Raw genomic sequence first — 25,105 nt, forward strand, 5'->3', positions numbered from 1 at the left:
GTCAGGACCCGAAACATCACAAATCCTATTACTCCAGAGATGCTGCCTGACACGCTAACTTACTCCAGCACTCTGTGTCTATCTTTGGTATAAACCAGCATCTGCAATTCTTTGTTTCGACCAAAAACATCTGTCCAATCCCTCTACAGATGCCGCTTGACCCACCGAGTTACTCCAGCATTTTGTGGGTAGGGGGGGGGGGTTCTAGATTCCAGCATCTGCAGCTCCTTGTGTCTCCAAATATTTTGTGGTTCACTTAAACTGTGAGTTTGGTGTTCATGCCAAGAGATTTAATGGTAACAATTTTACTCTATAAAAGTTACAATGTGCCTCAAAGCACTTCCCTGTTGGAGTCAGATCCAAGCAACATTAATGGAAGGCTGAAGATAGAGAGACATAGGGAGAGGTTGGACAGGTAAATATACAATAATCAATAATGCAATAGACTATCCTACTGTCTTTTAATTGCCACTAACATATCTGCTTCAATCACCACCCGTGGAAGAGCATTCCAGGCTCTCACCATCCTCTGTGTAAAAAAAAAAACTTGCCCGGCACATCTCCTTTGAATTTTGACACTCTCACCTTAAAGCTATATATAGTGTGTTTGACAAGACTGTTCTGAAGAAGGGGCCTGACCCGTAACATTGCCTGTCCATTCCCCTCCACAGGTGCTTCCTGACCCATTGAATTCTTCCAGCAATTTGTTCTTTTGCTCACGTTTCCAGCATCTGTAACTCAAATGCTGATGAACGAAGGAGGCTGCAGAAACTGGTGGACATTGCCCGGCCCATCATGGGTGTTCACCTTCCCACAATCGAAGGGATCAACAGGAAGTATAGGCTGCTAATATCATCAAAGACCCACACCACCCTGGCCACGTTCTCGTCTCACTCCTACCATCGGGAAGACGGCACAGGAGCATGAGGTTCACGAACAGCCTAGGTGGCACAGTGGCGCAGCGGTAGAGTTGCTGCCTCACAGCGCCAGAGTTCCGGGTTCGATCCTGACTATGGGCGCTGTCTGTATGGAGTTTTTAGGTTCTCCCTGTGACTGTGTGGGTTTTTTCCAGGTGCTCCGGTTTCCTCCCGTGATCCGAAGACGTACAGGGTTGTAGGTTAATTGGGTTTAGTAAACATTGTACAATTGTCCCGAGAGTCAGTGTACGGGGTGATGCTGGTCACCGCGTACTCGGTGGGCCGAAGGGCCTGTGGCCATGCTGTATATCTAAAGTAAAGACAAAAGTAAACTAAAATTTGTTTTGGAGATAGTGTGTAAACAGGCCTTTCGGCCCACTAAGTCCACGCCGACCAGTGATCGCCTGTACACTAGTTCTATCCTACACACTAGTGACAATTTATAGAACCCAATTAACCTACAAACCTGAACATCTTTGGGAGTGTGGGAGGAAACTGGAGAACCCATGCGATAGACAATAGACAATAGACAATAGGCCCTTTGAGCCAGCACCGCCATTCAATGCGATCATGGCTGATCACTCTCAATCAGTACCCCGTTCCTGCCTTCTCCCCATACCCCCTCACTCCGCTATCCTTAAGAGCTCTATCCAGCTCTCTCTTGAAAGCATCCAACGAACTGGCCTCCACTGCCTTCTGAGGCAGAGAATTCCACACCTTCACCACTCTCTGACTGAAAAAGTTCTTCCTCATCTCCGTTCTAAATGGCCTACCCCTTATTCTTAAACTGTGGCCCCTTGTTCTGGACTCCCCCAACATTGGGAACATGTTTCCTGCCTCTAATGTGTCCAATCCCCTAATTATCTTATATGTTTCAATAAGATCCCCCCTCATCCTTCTAAATTCCAGTGTATACAAGCCTAATTGCTCCAGCCTTTCAACATACGACAGTCCCGCCATTCCGGGAATTAACCTAGTGAACCTACGCTGCACGCCCTCATGGAAAATGTAGAAACTCCGTACAGACAGCACCCGTAGTCAGGATTGAACCTGGATCTCTGGCGCTGCAAGGCAGCAACTTTACCTCTGCACCACTGTGCCGCTCTGCTTCTTCCCATCAACCCTCAGGCTCTTGCAGCACCCCAAGAACAACCCTACCTCAGCAACGATCTACTATGAACTTTGTTTTGGTTGCACTGTACTTCAAATTGCACTGTTTTGGTTACCTACTAGAACTGATAATTAATTGTATTATTGTACATTTATCTGTTGCGTTGTTATGTCTAATGTACCTGCAAAGCCGCAGCAAGGAAGAATATCATTATCCCTTTCCATACGACGTAAACTCTCTTGATGACTCCCTGGTCTTGCCCTGTACTTTGGTGCCTCAGAGTGGAATTCTCACTGGCAGTTGAGTATCAGACCTAAAAATGCCTTATTTTGCTTAAGTACATTATTTTGTTCCAAGATATGAAAAGCTCACATACATATTTTAGATGACAATAATCGTGTCAAATTATAAAGAGATTTTTTTTACATATCTGTTGTGTTGCTGCAAGTAAGAATTTCCCTGCTCAATTTCGGGACATCTATATACCAAAACAATTGTTTGTTATCTTGTTTGTGACTGAACTTCAGCCAAAACGGTACACGATAGCGCGACAATTTTAGGCCCACCTTACTCACCATTGTCACTTTAGTGATAATGCAAGTAGTTTTATTTAAATCGGTGTTATATTTTTAAAGTTATTCACATTTGAAAGTTTAAGAGGGGAGAAGGAAGAGTGGAGAAGGTAGAGAGGGGAGAAGGTAGAGAGGAGAGAAGGTAGAGAGGGGAGAAGGTAGAGAGGGGAGAAGGTAGAGAGGGGAGAAGGTAGAGAGGGGAGAAGGTAGAGAGGGGAGAAGGTAGAGAGGGGAGAAGGGGATAGGGGAGAAGGAGGATAGGGTGCTGCACCAATGCAGGAGAGGTTTGGGTCCAACGGGTCCACTTGGTCTAGTATGACAATCAAACACTCTTAACTCTGGATTCTTGAAACTGTAAAAAAAAAAAACCTCTTCTGACATTCTCAGTCTGTATATTTAATAATGTCACCCTCTTTAAATATGATCAGATTTAAGGTGGGGTGGTGGAGAGACTTAACAGTAATTGTAAGAGTGGGCAGCTTTTCCACACAGAGAGTGTATGGAGCAAGCTGCCCGAGTTGAGGCAGGTAAAGAGACATTTAGACAGGACAGGACAGGTGCGACTGGTGCAGGTGGGGCATGTTGGTCAGTGTGGGGCAGGTTGGTCAGTGTGGGGCAGGTTGGTCAGTGTGGGGCATGTTGGTCAGTGTGGGGCAGGTTGGTCAGTGTGGGGCATGTTGGTCAGTGTGGGGCATGTTGGTCAGTGTGGGGCAGGTTGGTCAGTGTGGGGCAGGTTGGTCAGTGTGGGGCAGGTTGGTCAGTGTGGGGCAGGTTGGTCAGTGTGGGGCATGTTGGTCAGTGTGGGGCATGTTGGTCAGTGTGGGGCATGTTGGTCAGTGTGGGGCATGTTGGTCAGTGTGGGGCAGGTTGGTCAGTGTGGGGCAGGTTGGTCAGTGTGGGGCATGTTGGTCAGTGTGGGGCATGTTGGTCAGTGTGGGGCAGGTTGGTCAGTGTGGGGCAGGTTGGTCAGTGTGGGGCAGGTTGGTCAGTGTGGGGCATGTTGGTCAGTGTGGGGCATGTTGGTCAGTGTGGGGCATGTTGGTCAGTGTGGGGCATGTTGGTCAGTGTGGGGCATGTTGGTCAGTGTGGGGCATGTTGGTCAGTGTGGGGCAGGTTGGTCAGTGTGGGGCAGGTTGGTCAGTGTGGGGCATGTTGGTCAGTGTGGGGCATGTTGGTCAGTGTGGGGCATGTTGGTCAGTGAAGGGCCTGTTTCCACGCTGTGTGACTCTACGAATAGAGGAAGACTGGCTGAATGATTCAGCATTAACTTTAGACCCCCCCGCACTGAAGTGGGATCCGGGCCAAGACGTGGCGAGCAGTCAGTGAAGGAGGGGAGGGGAGCGGGGTTGGGGTTGGGGCTGGGGAGCGGGGTTGGGGCTGGGGCGGAATGACATGACGCGGCGGTGAAGCTCCTCCTTTGGGCTTCGACATCCTGCTGTAACCGTGTGCGGATGGCCATGATTGTAGCTGCTACCTTGTAGCGCGGGTGTCGGCAGTCTCACAGCTCACAGAGCGCAGAGCACAGAGCGCCTCGTCCAGGACCGAGCCCTGACTCCACAGGTAACACACACACACCCTCCGGCCAAGGGCGGGCGGGCGGTAACTCCAGTAGTTGTTGAGTTGGCCTTTATCGTTTGCTCCAGAACAATTAAAGAGGGTCAATCGGCCTCCCCTCCCCTCTCCTTCCCTCTATCTCTTCCCTCTTCTCTCCCTCTTCTCCCTCCTCTTCTCTCCCCCTCCTCTTCTCTCCCCCTCCTCTTCTCTCCCCCTCCTCTTCTCTCCCCCTCCTCTTCTCTCCCCCTCCTCTTCTCTCCCCCTCCTCTTCTCTCCCCCTCCTCTTCTCTCCCCCTCCTCTTCTCTCCCCCTCCTCTTCTCTCCCCCTCCTCTTCTCTCCCCCTCCTCTTCTCTCCCCCTCCTCTTCTCTCCCCCTCCTCTTCTCTCCCCCTCCTCTTCTCTCCCCCTCCTCTTCTCTCCCCCTCCTCTTCTCTCCCCCTCCTCTTCTCTCCCCCTCCTCTTCTCTCCCCCTCCTCTTCTCTCCCCCTCCTCTTCTCTCCCCCTCCTCTTCTCTCCCCCTCCTCTTCTCTCCCCCTCCTCTTCTCTCCCCCTCCTCTTCTCTCCCCCTCCTCTTCTCTCCCCCTCCTCTTCTCTCCCCCTCCTCTTCTCTCCCCCTCCTCTTCTCTCCCCCTCCTCTTCTCTCCCCCTCCTCTTCTCTCCCCCTCCTCTTGTCTCCCCCTCCTCTTGTCTCCCTCCTCCCTCTTCTCTCCCTCCTCCCTCTTCCCTTCCCCCCCCCCCCCCTTCCCTCATAGCTCTTTTTAAATGTGGCATTTCTTTGACTGTATAACATGATCTGGCGTGCGATTTGATAGCATCTGCATTAAGGCCATTTTTGTTGTTGTTACAAGTCCTAAATTCTCATTCTCAGCATAAATGTTTCAGTCTAAATAATAATAAAGCAACATTTCCCTCAGAGGTACAGGCCTTGTTCTCTGATTCCAGGGAAGTGGATTGAATGTAAAACTTCTTAGTGAAGGACTAACAACATGGTTGTAGAAACAGAATGTTTGGATCGCAAATTCTCTCCACACGCTCTCTGATGTTGGTTCATTGGTGTACTGCCATTATAAGGAGAGTAATGCTCACCTTCTACAACAGAAGGTTGAGTGGTTTTTGGTTTAGTTTAGAGATGCAGCATTGAAACGGGCCCTTCAGTCCACAGAGTCCACGCTGACCATCGATCATCCGTTCACACAAGATCGATGTAATCCCATTTTCGTATCCACTTCCCTACACAACGAGGGGCAATTTGCAGAGCACCAATTAATCTACAAATCCACACATCCTTGGAAAGTAGGAGGAAACCAGAGCAACCGGATGAAACCCAGTCACAGGGAGAACGTGCAACCTCCACACGGACAGCATCTGAAGCCTGGGCCTCTGGCGATGTGAGGCAGCATTTCCACCGGCTGCACCACCATGCTGCCCTGTTGAGGTTTAGAGGGATGACTAGTTAACACGCAACAAAAGCGTTTCACTGCACCTCGGTATACGTGAGAATAAACTAAACTAAAGTGTAAATGAGATGTGCTTGGCAAGATTTTTTTCACAGAGGATGATGGATTCTTGGAAAGCAAGGAAGTCTGAAGAAGGGTCCCAATCCAAAACTTCCCTAATCCATGTTCTCCAGAGAAGCTACCTGACTTGCTGAGTTACTCAGCACTTTGTATCCCTTTGTTTGAGAGTAGTGAAGCAATGACAACAGATTGCTCATTGAACACTGGCAGAGCAGATTTGGTGAAGAGTACATGGACTGGTAGGATGGGTACTAAGAGCAGTTGGCTGGATGGAGGTGGTTCCTCCTCTACTCCTGCACCTATTTTCTATGTTTCTATGGTACATCATGTGTCAGCAAAACTATTTGGTTGAGGGAGAGATGTAAAACTTCCAGAGGAAGTGGAAGAAATCTTGCTTAATCTGGTGGTGAACTCAAGCCAATAGTAATGCAAATGGTTGCACAAAGATGAGTGGGGAAATTTAAGTCCTGATCGTTATTTTATGCAAGGGTACGTATTGTGGGAACAACCAAAAAATCAGAAGCCCACTTCAAGTGGATGGGTTAGTGGTTTGGAAAATTCTTAAGGAACGTTTGTCCTTTTGCTTTTAGTGAAGAGTTTTAGCTTCTAATTTTGTCCAGTTGATCTTGTTTTGATGCCTTTTCATTGAAATTAGAGTTAACAAATTGCATTCTGCCGGTGGTGGATGTTGCAATAACTCTATTGGGAAAGCAGAATGACTGGGCAGAAAACTGCCTGACTAGTGCAGATGACACAGTGAAGGTGTGTCTATGTACTTCGTGAAATGGATTATTGGTGTGTAACGACTACAGGGCACAAAGTGCTGGGGGAACTCTGCAGGCTGCACTGTGAAGCCGTGGTCAAGTTGCTGCTTTATAACACCAGGCATTCCTACCTCAGATGATGCCTTGCCCAGCTGAGATTTAGTTTTAGAGATGCAGTGTGGAAACAGGCCCTTCGTCCCACTGAGTCCGTGCTGACCAACGATCACCTGTACACCAGTCACAGTCTTACAGCGTGGAAACAGGCGCTTCGGCCCAACTTGCCCACGCCGGCCAACATGTTCCTTACACACCAGTTCCACCTGCCTGCGTTTGGCCCATATCCCTGTTGACCAGTCCTATCCTACACACGAGGGACAATTTACAGAAGCCAATTAACCTACAAACCTGCGCCTCTTTGGAATGTGGAAGGAAACCGGAGCACCCAGAGAAAACCCACTCGGTCACAGGGAGAACGTGCAAACTCCATACAGACAGCACCTGTAGTCGTGATCATTTGGATCAGCACCCTTCTTCAGACTGTAACTGAAGATTGGGTTCTGGAACGCAGTTTTGAAAATCACACAGTCGTAGATCAATCTACCCCTTGAGTCTACATTGCCTTATTATAAGATCAAACGCAAGGAATTGAAGATGCTGGAATCATGCGTGGTACACATAGAGCTGGATCAGTGGGTCAGGTCAGGCAGCATCTCTGGAGAACAAGGACTGGTGACGTTTTGAGTTGGAGTTGGGATGGAAACGTTGCCTATCCATGTCCAGCAGAGATGCTGCCTGACCCGTGTTACTCCAGCGCTTTGTGTTCTATGCAATACGATCAGGTTGATCCAATGTTGTTCTTTGCCACTTTCTCCACTCTCCCCATTCTCCTTGACCCCCTTATGATTTGAATGTCTGTCGAACAATACTTTGAATCTAGAAAGGAGAATGGGGTTGAGGGTGAAAGACAGATCAGCCGTGATTGAATGGCGCAGTAGACTTGATGGGCCGAGTGGCCTAATTCTGCTCCTATCACGTATGAACTTATGAAACAAAGAACTGCAGATGCTGGTTTATACCGAAGATAGACACAACGTTTGGAGTAACTGAGTGGGTCAGGTAGCATCTCTGGAGTAAAAGGATATGTGACATTTTGGGCCAGGACTCCACTTCAGAGGGAAAGTAGGGTCCTGACCTGAAGTGTCACCTTTTTCTCCAGAGTTGCTGCCTAATACTTTGAATATATTCTGCCTTCACAATCCCCAGGCTAAAAATTAATGATCCTTTGAGAATTTGTTTGCCATCTTTCTTAAATGGGTCGTCCCTTCTGAAACATAGGCACAAAGTGCTGGAGTAACTCAATGGGTGAAGCAGCATCTCTGGAGAAAAAGGATGGGTGACGTTTTGGGTCGGGACCATTCTCCTGCCTGCCCCTAAACCTGCTCTATCCATGTACCTGTCTAATTGCTTCTTAAATGTCGTGATAGTCACTGCCTCAACTGCGTCCTCCGGCTGCTCGTTCCATACACCCACCACTACTTTGTGTGGAAAAAGTCACCCCTCAGATTCCTATAAAAAAAATTCCCTCTTCACCTTAAACCTATTCCCCCTTTCTGGGCCAGAGACTGTGCATCTACTTGATCTATTCAATAGACAATAGGTGCAGGAGGAGGCCATTCGGCCCTTCGAGCCAGCACCGCCATTCAATGTGATCATGGCTGATCATTCTCAATCAGTACCCCGTTCCTGCCTTCTCCCCGTACCCCCTGATGATTTTAGGCAACTCCTCTCATGATTCTAGGCAACTTTATAAGATCAGCACTCATTTCCTGTACTCCAGGGAATAGTCCCGGCCTGCTCAACCTCTCTCTATAGCTCAGACACTCTCACCCTGGCGACATGTTTGTAAATCCTCTCTGCACCCGTTCCAACTTGACAACATCTTTCCTATAACATGATGCTCAGAACTGAACACAATACTCTAAATGCTGCCTCACCAACGTCTTATATAATGGCAAAATGACCTCCCAACGTCTATAGTCAATACTCTGACCGATGAAGGCCAAGGTGCAAAAACCAGACTGGTGGGACTAGTGTAGCTGGGAGGTGGGACTAGTGTAGCTGGATTCATGTTGGCCAGTGTTGGCAAGTTGGGCTGAAGGGCCTGTTTCCACACTGTACCACACTATGGTTCTGTCTCTGACCATCCATTCTCTGAAGAAGGGTCTCGACCCGAAACGTCACCCATTCCTTCTCCCCTGAGACGCTGCCTGACCTGCTGAGTTACTCCAGCATTTTGTGAAATAAATCCATTCTCTCTCTGCACTCTTGTAACCTTGTCTTTCAGCAAGACCACCCTTCATTCTCCTGCATGCCTCCGTGCCATGGGTGTATTTTCAGTTAGTGAGTCATCGCTCTTTGTTTGCTCTGTGTCTGAGGTTGGTACTTCTCATTACTTTGAAGTGATTTTTATTTCCCTGCCTTGTGCTTCCCATTGTTCTAGACCACTTCCTTCCGCACGCTTCTAAAGGAAGTGGCTGGAGTGAATGCAATGCACATCCTCTGGGCTGCCCCAGCAGACTGGGTAACTGTCAAGTGCAGCTCTGCTGGTGTGGGGACGGACAACGAAGGCAAGAAGACCAGTGAAGCTGCTGAGTCATAACTTAGTTATAACGGAATGCTTGGGGAAGAAAAGTCATTGTGTTGTACAGCACAGCACATCCACCCTGATCTTTGTGCCCATCTACACTAATCTCACTTGCCGACAATAGGAATATATCTTTCTCTGCCTTGGGTAGACAAGAAAAGGTGGAGTAACTCAGCGAGTCAGGCAGAATCCCTGGAGCAAATGGATAGGTGACATTTCAGGTTGTGGCCTTCTTCAAACGTTTAGTCTGAAGAAGGGTCCCGCCCCGACCTGAAATTTCAGTCTGACCAATCATCTCCCATGCACTGGTTCTGTCCGACACACTAGGGACAATTTACAGAAGCCAATTAACCTACAAACCTGTCTAAGGAATGGTAGGAAACTGGAGCACCCGGAGAAAACCCATGTGGTCGGTCACAGGGAGAACATACGAACTCTGTACAGACAGCACCCAGAGCACAGCCTAGATTATGTAAAGAAGTCAAACTTCCCTAAAAGGCAGTATCTTTGCAAAAATATAGATGTTTCTAAAAGTAGGAGAAACTTGCAACTGTGGGTCCAATGCTAGCTTTAATTATGAGCTGGAACAGGAATCAAGTTTCCTGGCTACTGTGTAGGGATTTGATATTTGTTTAGTCTAGAGATACTACACAGTGTGGAAGCAGGCCTTTCGTCCCATCGAGTCAGTGCCAACCACCGATCACCCACGCAGTGGTTCTATCCTACATTTGAGACAATTTACAGAAGCTAATTAACATACAAACCTGCACATCTTTGGAGTGTGGAAAGAAACCGGAGCACCCGGAGAAAACACACGTGGTCAAAGGGAGAACGTGCAAACTCTGTACAGACAGCACCCATAGTCAGGATCGAACCCGGGTCTCTGGCGCTGTGAGGCAGCAACTCTACCGCTGCGCCACTGTGCACTTGTTTCCTAAGTGTTAGTTTAGGCCTTGGAATTACTAGACGGTGACAGTTATTGTTGCCTCTTTGAGTCTGTATTGAGGTTGGTTGTAAATTTCAGCTGAAAGCTGAGGGTAACTATAACTAACATTATTGGGACCAGTTGGAGGAGATTATTATAGCCAGGATACTGTGCAAGCTAAAAAAAGTAAATTTATAATGAGGTTAAGTGGGCAGGAAGAAAGAAAGAAGGGTTTGACTCAGTTGTGATTAACCCTTGATGAGATAAGCATTTGTAGATCGTCATAGAGTCATACAGCATGGGAACAGGCCCTTTGGCCCAACTTGCCCACACTAACATGTCCCATCTACACTGGTCCCACCTGCCTGTGTTTGCCCCATATCCCTCTAAACCTGTCCTATCTATGTACCTGTCTAAATGTTTCTAAAACATAGCAGGTATGATAGCACCTGCCTCGACTACCGTTGGCAGCTCGTTCCATACACCCAGCACCCTTTGTGTGTAAAATGTACCCCTCGGGTTCCTATTCAATCTTTTCCCCCCTCACCTTAACCATATGTCATCTGGTTCTTGATTCCCCTACTCGGGGCAAGAGACTCTGTACATCTATCTGATCTATTCCCCTCATGATTTTGTACACCTCTATAAGATCAAACATATATAGTTACATGTTTTTAAATTGCAGATAAGACGGTGACTCTTAAGAGGTGCAAGTCAGCATTTATGATCTGGGGGTCAAAGCTCGGTCTGGCTGGGGATAGTGAAAGGGGAGGAACTGTGCCTGTGGCAATTTGCTCTCCATTTCTGTGAAGTAAATGTCTTGTTTGTTGCCGGTTCATTTTGCCCACCATCTTTGCCCAATAAATGTCTTGTTCCTCCCTTGCCGTTTCCTGTAACAGAAGTGGCTTGGGCAGGAAGCCACATGATGATGAGCTTGTTTTTTCATTCTTCCCTCCCAGGCTTGGTAAGAAGGCGGCCTTCACCCTTTGCTGACGATGAGTGAAGCCGCTAAACCCAAGGGGCCCTATGACTACGACCTGATCGTCATCGGAGGAGGGTCTGGCGGACTGGCAGCTTCAAAGGTAAGGCTTGGTGCAACAGAAGCAGAAGCCATCTGGTTTTGAGGTTAATTTACTTTAGTATTTTTTAGTTTAGAGATACAGTGCGGAAACAGGCACCGAGTCCGCACCAACCAGCGATCCCCACGCATCAACACTGTCCTACACACACTAGGGACAATTCACACAAACACCAAGCCAATTAACATACATACCTGTGCGCCTTTGGAGTGTGGGAGGAAACTGAAGATCTCAGAGATCGTACAAACTCCGTACAGACAGCACCTGTAGTCGGGATTGAACCCGGGTCTCTGGTGCTGCAAGCGTTGTAAGGCAGCAACTCTAGGTGCCACCTTGGGGGTGTGTGTGAAAAGTCTCTAGACGTAGTGTACGATAGAGAGGAGGATAGAACGTCGACTTCTCCAACTTCAGATAGCTCCTCTGTCCCTCCCTTCCCCTCCTCCTTCCCAGATCTCCCTCTATCTTCCTGTCTCCACCTATATCCTTCCTTTGTCCCACCCCCGACATCAGTCTGAAGAAGGGTCTCGACCCGAAACGTCACCCATTCCTTCTCTCCCGAGATGCTGCCTGACCTGCTGAGTTACTCCAGCATTTTGTGAATAAATCGATTTGTACCAGCATCTGCAGTTATTTTCTTATAGAGAGGAGGATACCTTCCTCTCAGTCTGAAGAAGGGTCTCAACCAGAAACGTCACCCATTCCTTCTAGCCAAAAATGCTGCCTGTCCCACCCGCTGAGTTTCTCCAGCATTTTGTGTCTACCTTCGGTGTAAACCAGCATCTGCAGTTCCTTCCTACACAGGATGTCTTCCTAATCAGTCAGCCTTTGAGAAGGCAGGAAGGAATTGAGAGGGGTGTTGGGGGAAGGGGGATCAGTAATCTTTAGAATGGAGGATTTGATCGTTAAATCCCACTGAACTAAATATAGTGGCAATCAAAAGAAAATGCTAACAATCCTGTCATTTATCCTTGCATCAGGCAAGGTGTGTGTTTGGTGCTCTATTTTGTCTAACGTGGGGGATTTTGGATGGGGAAGGCCATGCTGATGGTGTCATACAGCGTGGAAACAGGCCCTTCGGCCCAACTTGCCCATGCCGACCCAACTCCATCTCCACCAGTCCCGCCTACCATATCCTTCTAAACCTTTCCCGTCCACGTACTTGTCCAAATGTCTTTTCATGGAGTCAAGAATATTTTATTGCCATAATGTCCTGAAATGGAACAATGAAATTCTTATTTGCTTCATGCAATTCCATATTTTTAACGGTAAAGTTCTCTGCATGATACTAACTACTTCCTCTGGAAGCTTGTTCCTTATACCCACCACCGTTTGTGTGAAAAAGTTATTATTTCTGATGCTTTTCGATATTCGTTTCCTGAACTGCTGCACCTATCTTCCTCCTAAAACACTCCTTAAAACTTTTTAAATTTATTTTTGTAATTGCCCTAATACAGTGCGTGACTTCGGATCCAGTCATCTGACCATCTTTCTAAGGAGCGCTGTGGCGGTTTTGTGCAATGTTAAATGCTAACAGCGGAAGTTGTCAAGTCATTTTTGTCTGAAAAACCGATGATGTAAAACCCCAATAATCCGACACGCTCGAGTATTCAATGGTGCCACACTGGCAGATTTCCCAGACTATGGGATGTTCATCCCCCAACCTCACTTTTAATTCCCTCCTAGATGTTACGCAGTTTATCATAACTTTTTTCCAATGAAGCAGGTAAGTTTAAAGGAAAGATGAAACACGGATGAAACAATAGGAAGCAAAGTGCTGGAGTAACTCGCTGAGTCAGGCAACATCACTGGAGAACATGGACAGGTGATGTTTCGGGTTCGGGACCCTTCTTCAGACATCAAGGCCCATTGAGTTGGACGAGAACAAGGCAGATATCACCTGGCTCCTCAGATGTCGAACCACCAGGATTTCTGATTATCACCGCTTTGCAATGTGAAAGCATTTTGATTCCTCTCTTGACTGGACGTCGAGATCAACATCCACTCTAGAGAAAGACACAAAGTGCGGGAACAACTCAGCGGGTCAGGCAGCAGCTCTGGAGAATGTAGACAGGCGACGTTTCGGTTCGGGACCCTTCCTCGGGCTGCTTGTAGCGAGGGGGAGAAAGCTGGAAGAGAGGTGTGAGCAGAGCAATGCCGAGGAGCTCCAGAGACTGGGCGCAAACATTTTTGAGGTTTTTGAATGCATTGTTGTCAAAGCGGGTAATAAACTTTAGGTGGGGGGGAGGAAGGGGGAAGGGGGAGGGAATGGGGTACTGATTGAGAATGATCAGCCATGATCACATTGAATGGCGGTGCTGGCTCGAAGGGCCGATTGGCCTCCTCCTGCACCTATTGTCTATTGGAAGGCTGGAGGATGGGGTTGTGTGGGAAAGATAGTTCAGCCATGATTGAATGTCAGAGTAGAATTGATGGGTGAATGGCCTAATTTGGCTCCTATGTCTCATGAGCTTGTATTGTGCTCCTCCAGTGGGAGTTATTGGGGCACAGTAGAAGCTGATTATCTGAATACAGATTTTCTTCTTTCTGATGATCGCTCAAAGACAAATGTTTTGCCCGCTTTATCTTGTGCGTACCAAAAGATGCCAAGTTTATGGAATACCTATAGTTGGAGTTTGTAGGTTCTCTCCATGACCTGTGTGGGTTTTCTCCGGGTGCACGAGCTTTCCTCCCACACTACAACGACGTACACGTCTGTGGGTTAATTGTCTTCGGTGAAACTGTAAATCGTCCCCAGAGTAGGTGAGTGTTAGAAACATAGAAACTTAGAAAATAGGTGCAGGAGTAGGCCATTCGGCCCTTCGAGCCTGCACCGCCATTCAATATGATCATGGCTGATCATCCAGCTCAGTAGCCTGTACCTGCCTTCTCTCCATACCCCCTGATCCCTTTAGCAAAAAGGGCCACATCTAACTCCCTCTTAAATATAGCCAATGAACTGGCCTCAACTACCTTCTGTGGCAGAGAATTCCACAGACTCACCACTCTCTGTGTGAAGAAATGTTTTCTCATCTCGGTCCTAAAAGACTTCCCCCTTATCCTTAAGCTGTGACCCCTGGTTCTGGACTCCCCCAACATCGGGAACAATTAGTGTGCGTGCTCGCTGGCCTGCGCGGGCCGAAGGGCCTGTTTTTGCGCTGTATCTCTAAACTAAATAGTCAGCACACTTAAGATAGATACAAAATGCTGGAGTAACTCAGCGGGTCAGGCAGCATCTCTGGAAAAAAGGATTGGGTGACGTTTCGGGTCAAGAGCCTTCTTCAGACTGAGAGTCTGGGGAGAGAGAAACTGGAGGCGTGAAAAGGTACAGAACAAATTGGAGCCGGCACCGATGGTCAAGGAAAGGTGGAGCCCACAATGCTCCATTGTTGGCTGAGAAAGAGGCGATAACGAAGGGATATATGGATGCAAACAGTGAAATTGGCCGGGTGACCAGGTTGGGGGAGGGACGGAGAGAGAGGGAACGCAAGGGTTACTTGAAACCAGCATCTGCAGTTCCTCCCTACACAGTTGGCGTACTTAATTGGCTCCAAACTACTTTAGAACATCGAGAGCTAATTAAATTAGCCCTTTGTAGATACAAAGAACGGCAGATGCTGGTTTGATGCACAAAAAGACACAATGTAATAATACAAAGTAACAACCCGCTGAGTTACTCCAGCATTTTGTGTCTATTTAAAGGACACAGTGCTGGAGTAACCCAGCAGGTCAGGCAGCATCTCTGGAGAACGTGGATAGGTGACGTTTCGGGTGGGAAGAAGGGCCCCGATCCAAAACATCGCCCATAAATGCTGACTGACCCGGAGAGTTACTCCATTAGTTGGGTGGCACAGCGCTGCCTTACAGCGCCAGAGACACGGGATTTATCCTGACTATGGGTGTTGTCTGTACGGAGTTTGTACGTTCTCCCAGAGCCCCCGTGGATTTTTTCTGGTTGCCCTGGTTTCCGCCCACACTCCAAAGACTTACAGGTTTGTAGATTGTGTGAGAAGGAACTGCAGATGCTGATTTATACTGAAGATAAGATAAGCATTCTGAAAACTTTTTCAGTCAGAGAGTTGTGAATCTGTGGAATTCTCTGCCTCAGAAGGCAGTGGAGGCCAATTCTCTGAATGCATTCAAGAGAGAACTAGATAGAGCTCTTAAGGATAGCGGAGTCAGGGGGTATGGGGAGAAGGCAGGAACAGGGTACTGTTTGAGAATGATCAGCCATGATCACATTGAATGGCGGTGCTGGCTCGAAGGGCCGAATGGCCTCCTCCTGCACCTATTGTCTATTGTCTATTTATAATTACTCATTGGGAGAGTAGGTGGACATTTGGCTGCATTGAAGAAGGATCTCAACCCGAAACGTCACCTATTCCACTTCTCCAGATATGCTGCCTGACCCGCTGAGTTACTCCAAAATTGTGTATCTATTTGCAGTGTTGAGATAAAGGTAGTTTGTAATCTCTCTCCGGGAGAACGGGAGGAAACATTTTAATTCCTGCATTGTCTTTGCCTGAGAGATCATGGTGGATGTGTGATTTGACTCCCACATTCCTTGCTGCTTCCCCCCCCCTTCTCGTATCTTTTACTTAAATCTCCTCATCTCTGATTTTCCTTTTACACACAATGACCAGTTGACCTAACGTTGATTGTTGTTGATGGAAGAGTTGTAAAAATCCCTACCAGCCTCATTTTGGAGCTCTCCACCAGCTACCTGTGACTCCATCTCCACTTCATGCTTTTTTCCCCCTTTTTAAGGACTTTATTCAACAAATACATAATACAGTGTGCCAAAAAGTAAATAAACACTCAATGGTCACAATACAACAATCAATCATTACAGTACAATGGTGCAATCTCTATTTACAATAGCCTCGACCCCCCCCCCCCCCCCCCCCCGCGGCGACCAGAGTTCACGGAAGGCCTCCAGAGTCCCTGTGGACATCGCGTGTTCCCTCTCCAGGGACACGCGAGCACGTACTTGGGCCCGGAAGAGGGGCAGGCAGCTGCCTCTGTTGTGACCATCGACCGCCCGTTGCCTGGACCCGCGAATGGCCATCTTGGCCAGGCCCAGGAGCAAACCGACAGGGAGGTCCCACCCCCCCGAACGACCCTCCCCACTCCCAGCCCTTTGCCCAAACACCGGGATCGTAGGACTGAAATGCAGCCAAATCTTGAGGAGCAACCCCTTCAGATACTCATACAGAGGCAGCAACCTCACACACTCCATGTACATGTGGAATGTGGACTCTTCCTCGCCGCAGAAAATACAAGCGGCCGGCGAGTCCGTGAACCGGCTCAAAAATCAAAGGCCATCAGCATAATCAAGGCCCAGTCTCACTCCCTCTTCTCCCCTCGCCAAGGCAAGAGGTACAGAAGCGTGAAAATTGCATCTCCAGATTCCAGGGGGAGTTTCTTCCCAGCTGCTGTCGGGCAACTGAATCATCCTATCCCGACCTTCCATCTACCTCATTGGAGACCCTCGGACTATCTGTAATTGGACTTTACTGGACTTTATCTCGCACTAAACATAGAAACATAGAAAATAGGTGCAGGAGGAGGCCATTCGGCCCTTCGAGCCAGCACCTCCATTCATTGTGATCATGGCTGATCATCCCCAATCAATACCCCGTGCCTGCCTTCTCCCCATATCCCTTGATTCCACTAGCCCCTAGAGCTCTATCTAACTCTCGCTTAAAATCCATCCAGTGATTTGGCTTCCACTGCTCTCAGTGGCAGAGAATTCCACTACCCACGCCCTCAATTGAGGACCAGAACTTGAGTCACAACATTATTCCCTTTATCCTGTATCTGTACCCCATGGACGGCTGGATTGTGATCATGCATATAGTCTTTCCGCTGACTGGATAGCAAGCAACAAAGAAGATTTTCACTGGACCTCGGTACACGGGAAAATAAACTAAGCTAAACTACATTGAAGTTTGAGGGTTGGGATTTTTAGTTCCTCTGGAGGGGGTGTTGCATTAATGCGGCAGGAAAGCAGTGTTGCATTGCTGCAGTTTAGCTTGCTATCTAGGTCTTGTTGAGCATTGGGCCAATTGCCGAAACACTCTGAAATCTCCCTTGTATCCCTCCCTGTAAAAGGCAGCTTCCGTTTAGTACTTGGTAGCTTCTCATTCTTCTCCTCGTTCCTTCACAGGAGGCTGCCTCGCTTGGGAAGAAAGTGTTGGTCTTGGATTACGTTGAACCCACGCCCCGAGGAACTACCTGGGGTAAATACCAGGGGTAGAATCTGTTCAATAAACTCAATGTCACTGAAGCCCTGTAACGTATTCAGGAGACTTATCAATCTTCACTTTTGCGTTTTGGGTTGGTCTTGCATGTCACAATGGCTCACCTCCTGCATCTAGGACAGGAATTGCTAGATTATACAATGCAAGTTGTACAATGGCTCACCTCCTGCATCTAGGACAGGAATCGCTAGATTATACAATGCAAGTTGGGTCTGGTTTTCCTACCATCTTGGCAGCCAACTGACAGATGGCAAAGGTTTGCTCTTTTATTTACAGCAGTGAATGCCCGCCTTAATATTACCGAGTCGGGCAAAGCCTTGGGGTAAATAGATTCAAAGTTTGCTTCTACACGGATGCATTTGCCGAAAGAACCATTTAGTTTAGTTTGAGGTTCGGCTTGGAAACGGGCCCATCGGCCCACCATGTCCACGCTGACCGATGACACTAGTTCTATGTTATCCCACTTTCTCATCCACTTCCTGCACACCTGGGGCAATCTTACAGAGGGCCAAATAACCTGCAGACCCACCTGTGTAGGAGGAAACCCACCCCGGTCACAGAGAGAACATGCAAACTCCACACAGACAGCATCCGAAGTTGGGATTGTACCTGGATCTCTGGTGCGGCAAGGCAGCAGCCCTACACAGTGCACTGCCCGTATTATTGAACGTGTTTGAATAACTATTAGTGCTTCTGTCACTGGGGACAATTTTACAATTTTACAAATTTACAAATTTACAAATCCATAGATTTCCCACTTTTGCATTCTTGTCGACCTTGTGCAACAACTCTCCATTTTTTGCCCTCCGACCCTTTGTCTTCTATATTAGTTTGCCCTCTAATGGAATACATGGTTAGGGGAGGCACAGTGGTGCAGCGGTAGAGTTGCTGCCTCACAGTGCCAGCGGTCCCGGTGGGGAAGATGCTGGAGTCAATTATAAAAGATGAAATTGCTGAGCATTTGGATAGCAGTAACAGGATCATTCCGAGTCAGCATGGATTTACGAAGGGGAAATCATGCTTGATAAATCTACTGGAATTTTTTGAGGATGTAACTAGGAAAATTGACAGGGGAGAGTCAGTGGATGTGGTGTACCTCGACTTTCAGAAAGCATTCGACAAGGTCCCACATGGGAGATTAGTGGGCAAAATTAGAGCACATGGTATTGGGGGTAGGGTACTGACATGGATAGAAAATTGGTTGACAGACAGAAAGCAAAGAGTGGGGATAAATAGGTCCCTTTCGGAATGGCAGGCAGTGACCAGTGGGGTACCGCAAGGTTCGGTGCTGGGACCCCAGCTATTTACGATATACATTAATGACTTAGATGAAGGGATTAAAAGTACCATTAGCAAATTTGCAGATGATACTAAGCTGGGGGGTAGTGTGAATTGTGAGGAAGATGCAATAAGGCTGCAGGGTGACTTGGACAGGTTGTGTGAGTGGGCGGATACATGGCAGATGCAGTTTAATGTAGGTAAGTGTGAGGTTATTCACTTTGGAAGTAAGAATAGAAAGGCAGATTATTATCTGAATGGTGTCAAGTTAGGAGGAGGAGGAGTTCAACGAGATCTGGGTGTCCTAGTGCATCAGTCAATGAAAGGAAGCATGCAGGTACAGCAGGCAGTGAAGAAAGCCAATGGAATGTTGGCCTTCATAACAAGAGGAGTTGAGTATAGGAGCAAAGAGGTCCTTCTACAGTTGTACCGGGCCCTGGTGAGACCGCACCTGGAGTACTGTGTGCAGTTTTGGTCTCCAAATTTGAGGAAGGATATTCTTGCTATTGAGGGCGTGCAGCGTAGGTTCACTAGGTTGATTCCCGGAATGGCGGGACTGTCGTATGTTGAAAGGCTGGAGCAATTAGGCTTGTATACACTGGAATTTACACTGGAGGGGGGATCTTATTGAAACATATAAGATAATTAGGGGATTGGACACATTAGAGGCAGGAAACATGTTCCCAATGTTGGGGGAGTCCAGAACAAGGGGCCACAGTTTAAGAATAAGGGGTAGGCCATTTAGAATGGAGATGAGGAAGAACTTTTTCAGTCAGAGAGTGGTGAAGGTGTGGAATTCTCTGCCTCAGAAGGCAGTAGAGGCCAGTTCGTTGGATGCTTTCAAGAGAGAGCTGGATAGAGCTCTTAAGGATAGCGGAGTGAGGGGGTATGGGGAGAAGGCAGGAACGGGGTACTGATTGAGAGTGATCAGCCATGATCGCATTGAATGGCGGTGCTGGCTCGAAGGGCTGAATGGCCTACTCCTGCACCTATTGTCTATTGTCTATTGTCAATCCTGACGAAGGGTGCTGCCTGTACGGAGTTTCTACGTTCTCCCTGTGACCAGGTGGGTTTTCTCCGGGTGCTCTGCTTTCCTCCCACACTCTAAAAACATGCAGGTTTGTAGGCTGTTTGGCTTTGGTAAAAATTGTAAAATTGTCCCCAGTGTGGAGGATAGTGGTAGTGTACGGAATGATCACTGGTCGGCACGGACTCGGTGGGCCGAAGGGCCTGTTTCTGTGCTGTATCTCTAAAGTCTGATGTCTGATGCTGGTCCCATGTGGATGGTTGTGTGGTAAGGTACACATCACTCTTGCACCTTGATGCTTTGTGATGAACTTGTGTGTGTGTGTTTTTCAATATTCAGGCCTTGGAGGGACATGCGTCAATGTGGGCTGTATCCCAAAGAAGCTGATGCACCAAGCATCATTGCTGCACCAGAGTCTCGATGACGCCAGGACGTTTGGCTGGACATTTGACGAGAAAGGTTTGTTCATGAAATACAGTCTGTAGTCAAGTCTATTTGTCACATGCACATACACGATGTGCAGTGAAATGAAAGTGGCAATGCCTGCGGATTGTGCACAAAAAAAGAATTACAGTTACAGCATATAAATAAAGTTAATACAGAGAAGACAAAATTTAGTCCCTGGAGTTATAAAAGTTAACAGTCCTAATGGCCTGTGGGAAGAAACTCCGTCTCATCCTCTCCGTTTTCACAGCGTGACAGCGGAGGCGTTTGCCTGACCGTAGCATCTGGAACAGTCCGTTGCTGGGGTGGCAGGGGTCCCTCATAATCTTGCTTGCTCTGGATCTGCACCTCCTGATGTATAGGTCCTGCAGGGGGGCGAGTGTAGTTCCCATGGTGCGTTCTACCGAACGCACTATTCTCTGCAGGGCCATCCTGTCCTGGGCAGAGCTGTTCCCAAACCAGACTGTAATGTTGCCGGACAGGATGCTCTCTACAGCCCCAGAGTAGAAGCAATGAAGGATCCTCGGAGACAATTTCCTCAGCTGTCTAAGGTGGTAAAGGCGCTGCTTTGCCTTGCCCACCAGTGAGGCAATGTGCGTTGCCCATGTCAGATCCTCTTTGATGTGGACTCCCAAGTATTTAAAACTGCTCACCCTATCCATAGTAGACCCATTTATCTGCCACATCCTTCACTTAGTGTCATAGATTCACACATTTAAAACAGGCCCTTTGGCCCAACTTGCCCATGCTAACCAACATGCCCCATCTACACTAGTCCCACCTGCCTGTGTTTAGCCCATATCCCTCGAAACCAATCCTATCCATATATCTGTCTAAGTGTTTCTTAAATGTTGTGTTATTACATGTCTCAACTACCTCTTTCCCTCTCCCCCAAGTTAAACCTACATCATCTATTTCTCGATTTTCCCTAATCTGGGCAAGAGACTCTGTGTATATACCCGATCTATTCCTCTCATGATTTTGTACACCTCTACAAGATCCCCCCTCATCCTCGTTCGCTCCAAGGCATAGCGTCCTAGCCTGTCAACCTCCCCCTAGAGCTCAGGCCCACGAATCCAAAAACATGCCGCTCATCTCCTTTGAACTGTTCCCTCTAGCTTTTGATGCCCTCTCTAGTAACTCAACGGGACAGGCAGCGTCAGCAGCTCTGAAGAGAAGGACTGGAGAATGGGTCAATCTTCAGGGATGCTGCCTGACCCATTGAGTTACTCCAGCGCTTTGTGTCTGTTTCTGACTGCCTATCCTATGTATGCCTAATTTTATGTACAAATGGAACATATACTCATTGAATGTTATTGAGCCTTGACTCATGTACATTTCTTTTCTCTGCAGTCCGCCATGAATGGTCAACTCTGAGGGAAGCCATTCAGAATTACATTGGCTCACTGAACTGGGGCTACAGAGTCTCGCTGAGAGAGAATTCTGTAACCTATGAGAATGCTAGTGGCCAATTTGTGGGACCTCACAAGATCAAGGTAATGGCTCCATGAACTAGAACAGGGCGCAGCGTTAGAGTTGCTGCCTCACAGTGCCAGAGACCTGGGTTTGATCCTGACCACGGGTGCTGTCTGTACAGTTTGCACGTTCTCCCCGTGACTGCGTGGGCTTTCTCCAGGTTTCCTCCCACATTCCAAAGATGTGTGGGTTTGTAGATTGAAGTTAGACACTAAATGCTGGAGTAACTCAGCGGTTCAGGCAGCATCTCAGGAGAGAAGGAATGGGTGACGTTTCGGGTCGAGACCCTTCTTCAGACTGATGTCAGGGGAGGGGGCGGGACAAAGATGGAATGTAGAAGGAGACAGGAAGACTAGTGGGAGAACTGGGAAGGGGGAGGGGATAGAGATGGGAGCAGGGACTACCTGCAGTGGGAGAAGTCAATGTTCATACCGCTGGGGTGTAAACTGCCCAAGCGAAATATGAGGTGCTGTTCCTCCAATTTGCACTGGGGCTCACTCTGACAATGGAGGAGGCCCAGGACAGAAAGGTCAGACTGGGAATGGGAGGGGGAGTTGAAGTGCTGAGCACCGGGAGATCAGGTTGGCTGTAGATTAATTGGTTTCTGTAAATTGGCCCTAGTGTGTAGGATAGAACTCGTGTATGGGGTGATTGTTGGCCGGCGGGGACTCGGTGGGCCGAAGGGCCTGTTTCCATGCTGTATCTCTAAAGTAAACTAGCCGCTATAAGTTTCTAACGCTACAGAATTCAATCTGATGATTGAATTTAAACATGCCTTAAGCATATTAACTTCCACCAAAAAAGATATGAACTTCTGCCACAGTCTGAGTGCAGTTGTGTAGTTTATTATTGTCATGTGTACAGAGGTGCAGTGAAAAACATTTGTTGGATGCGATCCAATGGGTTACATTGCAGCAACCTGTTCAGCTGCTTTTTGCAATTCTAAAACTTGTGCTTAACTTCAATTTATGTTTTCTTTTAATTTGCTTCTGGGTTGAGCCCATTAATGGCAATTCTAACATTTTCTTGTCAATCCCCAACTATCCCCTGAATTGCAGAGTTAGTTGAATCTCGACCACAAGGGTGGCGGGTGTGTGGAACGAGCTGCCAAAGGAAGTAGTGGAGGCAGGGGCTATAGCAACGTTTAAGATACAACTAGATAGGCACATGGATAGGACAGGTTTGGAGGGATTTGGGCCAAATCCAGGCAGGTGGGTCTCGTGTAGATAGGACATGTTGGCGGTGTGGGCAAGTTAGGCCGAAGAGCCTGTTTCCATGCTGTATGACTCTATGACACATGAGTGGGTCTAAAGCTGCGCTTGGGACAAGCTTGGGGTGGGTGGTAGTCTTCCTTTCTTGCACACTAGTTCTATGTTGCACACTCGGGACAATATTTTACAGGAGCCAATCAACCTGCAAAAGCCGCACATCTTTGGAATGTGGGAGGAAGCCGGAGCACCCGGAGAAAACCCACACAGTCACAGGGAGAATGTACAAACCCCGTACAGACAGCACCCGAGGTCAGGATCGAACCCGGGTCTCTGTGCTGTGAGGCTGCAACACTACCGCTGTGCTGCTGTAAGGCAGTAACTCTACCGCTGTGCTGCACCTGGTGCTGTAAGGCAGTAACTCTACCGCTGTGGTGCTGTAAGGCAGTAACTCTACCACAGTGGTGCTGTAAGGCAGTAACTCTACCGCTGTCGTGCTGTAAGGCAGTAACTCTACCGCTGTGGTGCTGTAAGGCAGTAACTCTACCACAGTGGTGCTGTAAGGCAGTAACTCTACCACTGTGGTGTGTAAGGCAGTAACTTTACCACTGTGGTGCTGTAAGGCAGTAACTCTACCGCTGTGGTGCTGTAAGGCAGTAACTCTACCACAGTGGTGCTGTAAGGCAGTAACTCTACTGCTGTGGTGCTGTAAGGCAGTAACTCTACCGCTGTGCCGCCCCGTGTCATGAAGGGTTTTTTTTTGCTGCAGATTCTCCAGCATAATGAGGCTTGGCTCTCTTATTCCTTTTGTTTTACAGGCCACAAATAGAAAAGGAAAGGAAACGTTTCACACGGCAGAGACCTTCATCTTGGCCACAGGAGAGCGCCCTCGCTACCTGGGGGTCGCTGGTGATAAGGAGTATTGCATCACCAGGTACTTATCACTTTCTCTCTGCCCTTGCGCTTCTGATCACTTTCAGCGGGCCAGGTAACGGCTGTGGACGCCGAGTGTTTCGGGTTCATTCTACATTAAAGCCTTGAGACGAAACGTTAACTTCGTCACTTTCCACAGGTGCTGACTAACCTGCCGACTGTTTCCAGCAATTGCTTTGTTTAATCTGCAATCTTAAAACCCTTCTATCTACCTCACTGGAGACCCTCGGACTACCTTTAAATTAAACTTTACTGGACTCTATCATGCACTGAATGTTATTCCCTTTACCCTGTACCCTGTATCTTTACACTTTGGTCGCTCGATTGTAACCATGTGTTGTCTTTCTGCTGACTGGTTAGCATGCAACAAATGCTTTACACTGTACCTCGGTACACAAGACAATAAACCAAACTAAATTATGGGACCTTTGTGTGTGTGTGTGTTGTCCACCTGGGGACATGTTCTCCAGAGATGCTGCCTGACCCGCTGATTTACTCCAGCACTTTGTGCCTTTTTGTTTGAACTTCTTGTTACACCTTTTGTTTTATGCCTGATGTTTACGAAGGGTGTTGTTTAAATGCGCGTTGTGGAATGTGGAGTTGATGATTTTCCCTGTCTGCTTTAACGCTGATTCCAGTGATGATCTCTTCTCGCTTCCCTACTGTCCTGGGAAGACTTTGGTGATTGGCGCATCCTACGTTGCACTGGAGTGTGCTGGGTTTCTTGCGGGACTTGGGCTGGATGTGACCGTCATGGTTCGTTCCATCTTCCTGCGTGGGTTCGATCAGCAGCTGGCAAACATGATCGGGGACCACATGGAGTCCCACGGAGTTAAATTCCTTCGCCAGTTTGTGGTATCCAAGGTGAGCACGAATCTTTTTTTCCCCACGAGCAATAGCTCTACTCAACAGCCAAAAGTCTGGAGCCTCTTTTTACTCTGGCACTTTATTTTCACATGTTTAAATTATAATGTTTTATCTTTAATTGTCCGTTGTATATAGTGTTTTTATACTTTTGCGGGCAAAGCACCAAGGCAAATTCCTTGTATGTATACATACTTGGCCAATAAAATGGTCATTCAAATTTTTTATTCATTCATTATTCATTCATCTGCGGGATAGGTGTGTGGGTTGCTATGTTTAGTTTAGTTTAGAGACACCACGTGGGAAGTGGAAACGGGCCCTTCAGCCCACCGTGTCCACGCCAACCAACAATCACACCGTACACTAGCTCTATCCTACACTCTAGGGACAATTTACAGAAGCCAATTAACCTGCAAACCCGCACGTCTTTGAAGCGTGGGAGGAAACTGAGAGATCCCGGAGAAAACCCACGCGGTCACGAGGTGAACGTGCGGACTCCATACAGACAGCACCCGTAGTTTAGTTTAGAGAT

General features: G+C 47.9%; 1 protein-coding gene across 1 annotated transcript in view; it reads left to right on the plus strand.

Annotated features, from left to right (window-relative positions):
• Window positions 1-4,016: 4,016 nt before the first annotated feature.
• The window catches only part of LOC144603660 (thioredoxin reductase 1, cytoplasmic-like), a 32,995-nt gene continuing 11,906 nt past the window's right edge, over window positions 4,017-25,105 (plus strand). The window contains exons 1-7 of the mRNA XM_078417236.1: window positions 4,017-4,160; window positions 10,964-11,086; window positions 17,250-17,322; window positions 19,988-20,107; window positions 21,446-21,588; window positions 23,595-23,710; window positions 24,348-24,573. Coding sequence (XP_078273362.1) covers window positions 11,000-11,086; window positions 17,250-17,322; window positions 19,988-20,107; window positions 21,446-21,588; window positions 23,595-23,710; window positions 24,348-24,573 — 765 coding nt within the window. The 5' untranslated portion in view covers window positions 4,017-4,160; window positions 10,964-10,999. The remainder of the gene's footprint in view (window positions 4,161-10,963; window positions 11,087-17,249; window positions 17,323-19,987; window positions 20,108-21,445; window positions 21,589-23,594; window positions 23,711-24,347; window positions 24,574-25,105) is intronic.

This window comes from Rhinoraja longicauda, chromosome 20 (genome assembly GCF_053455715.1).
Source record: "Rhinoraja longicauda isolate Sanriku21f chromosome 20, sRhiLon1.1, whole genome shotgun sequence".
In the NCBI taxonomy this organism is placed as follows: Eukaryota; Metazoa; Chordata; class Chondrichthyes; order Rajiformes; family Arhynchobatidae; genus Rhinoraja; species Rhinoraja longicauda.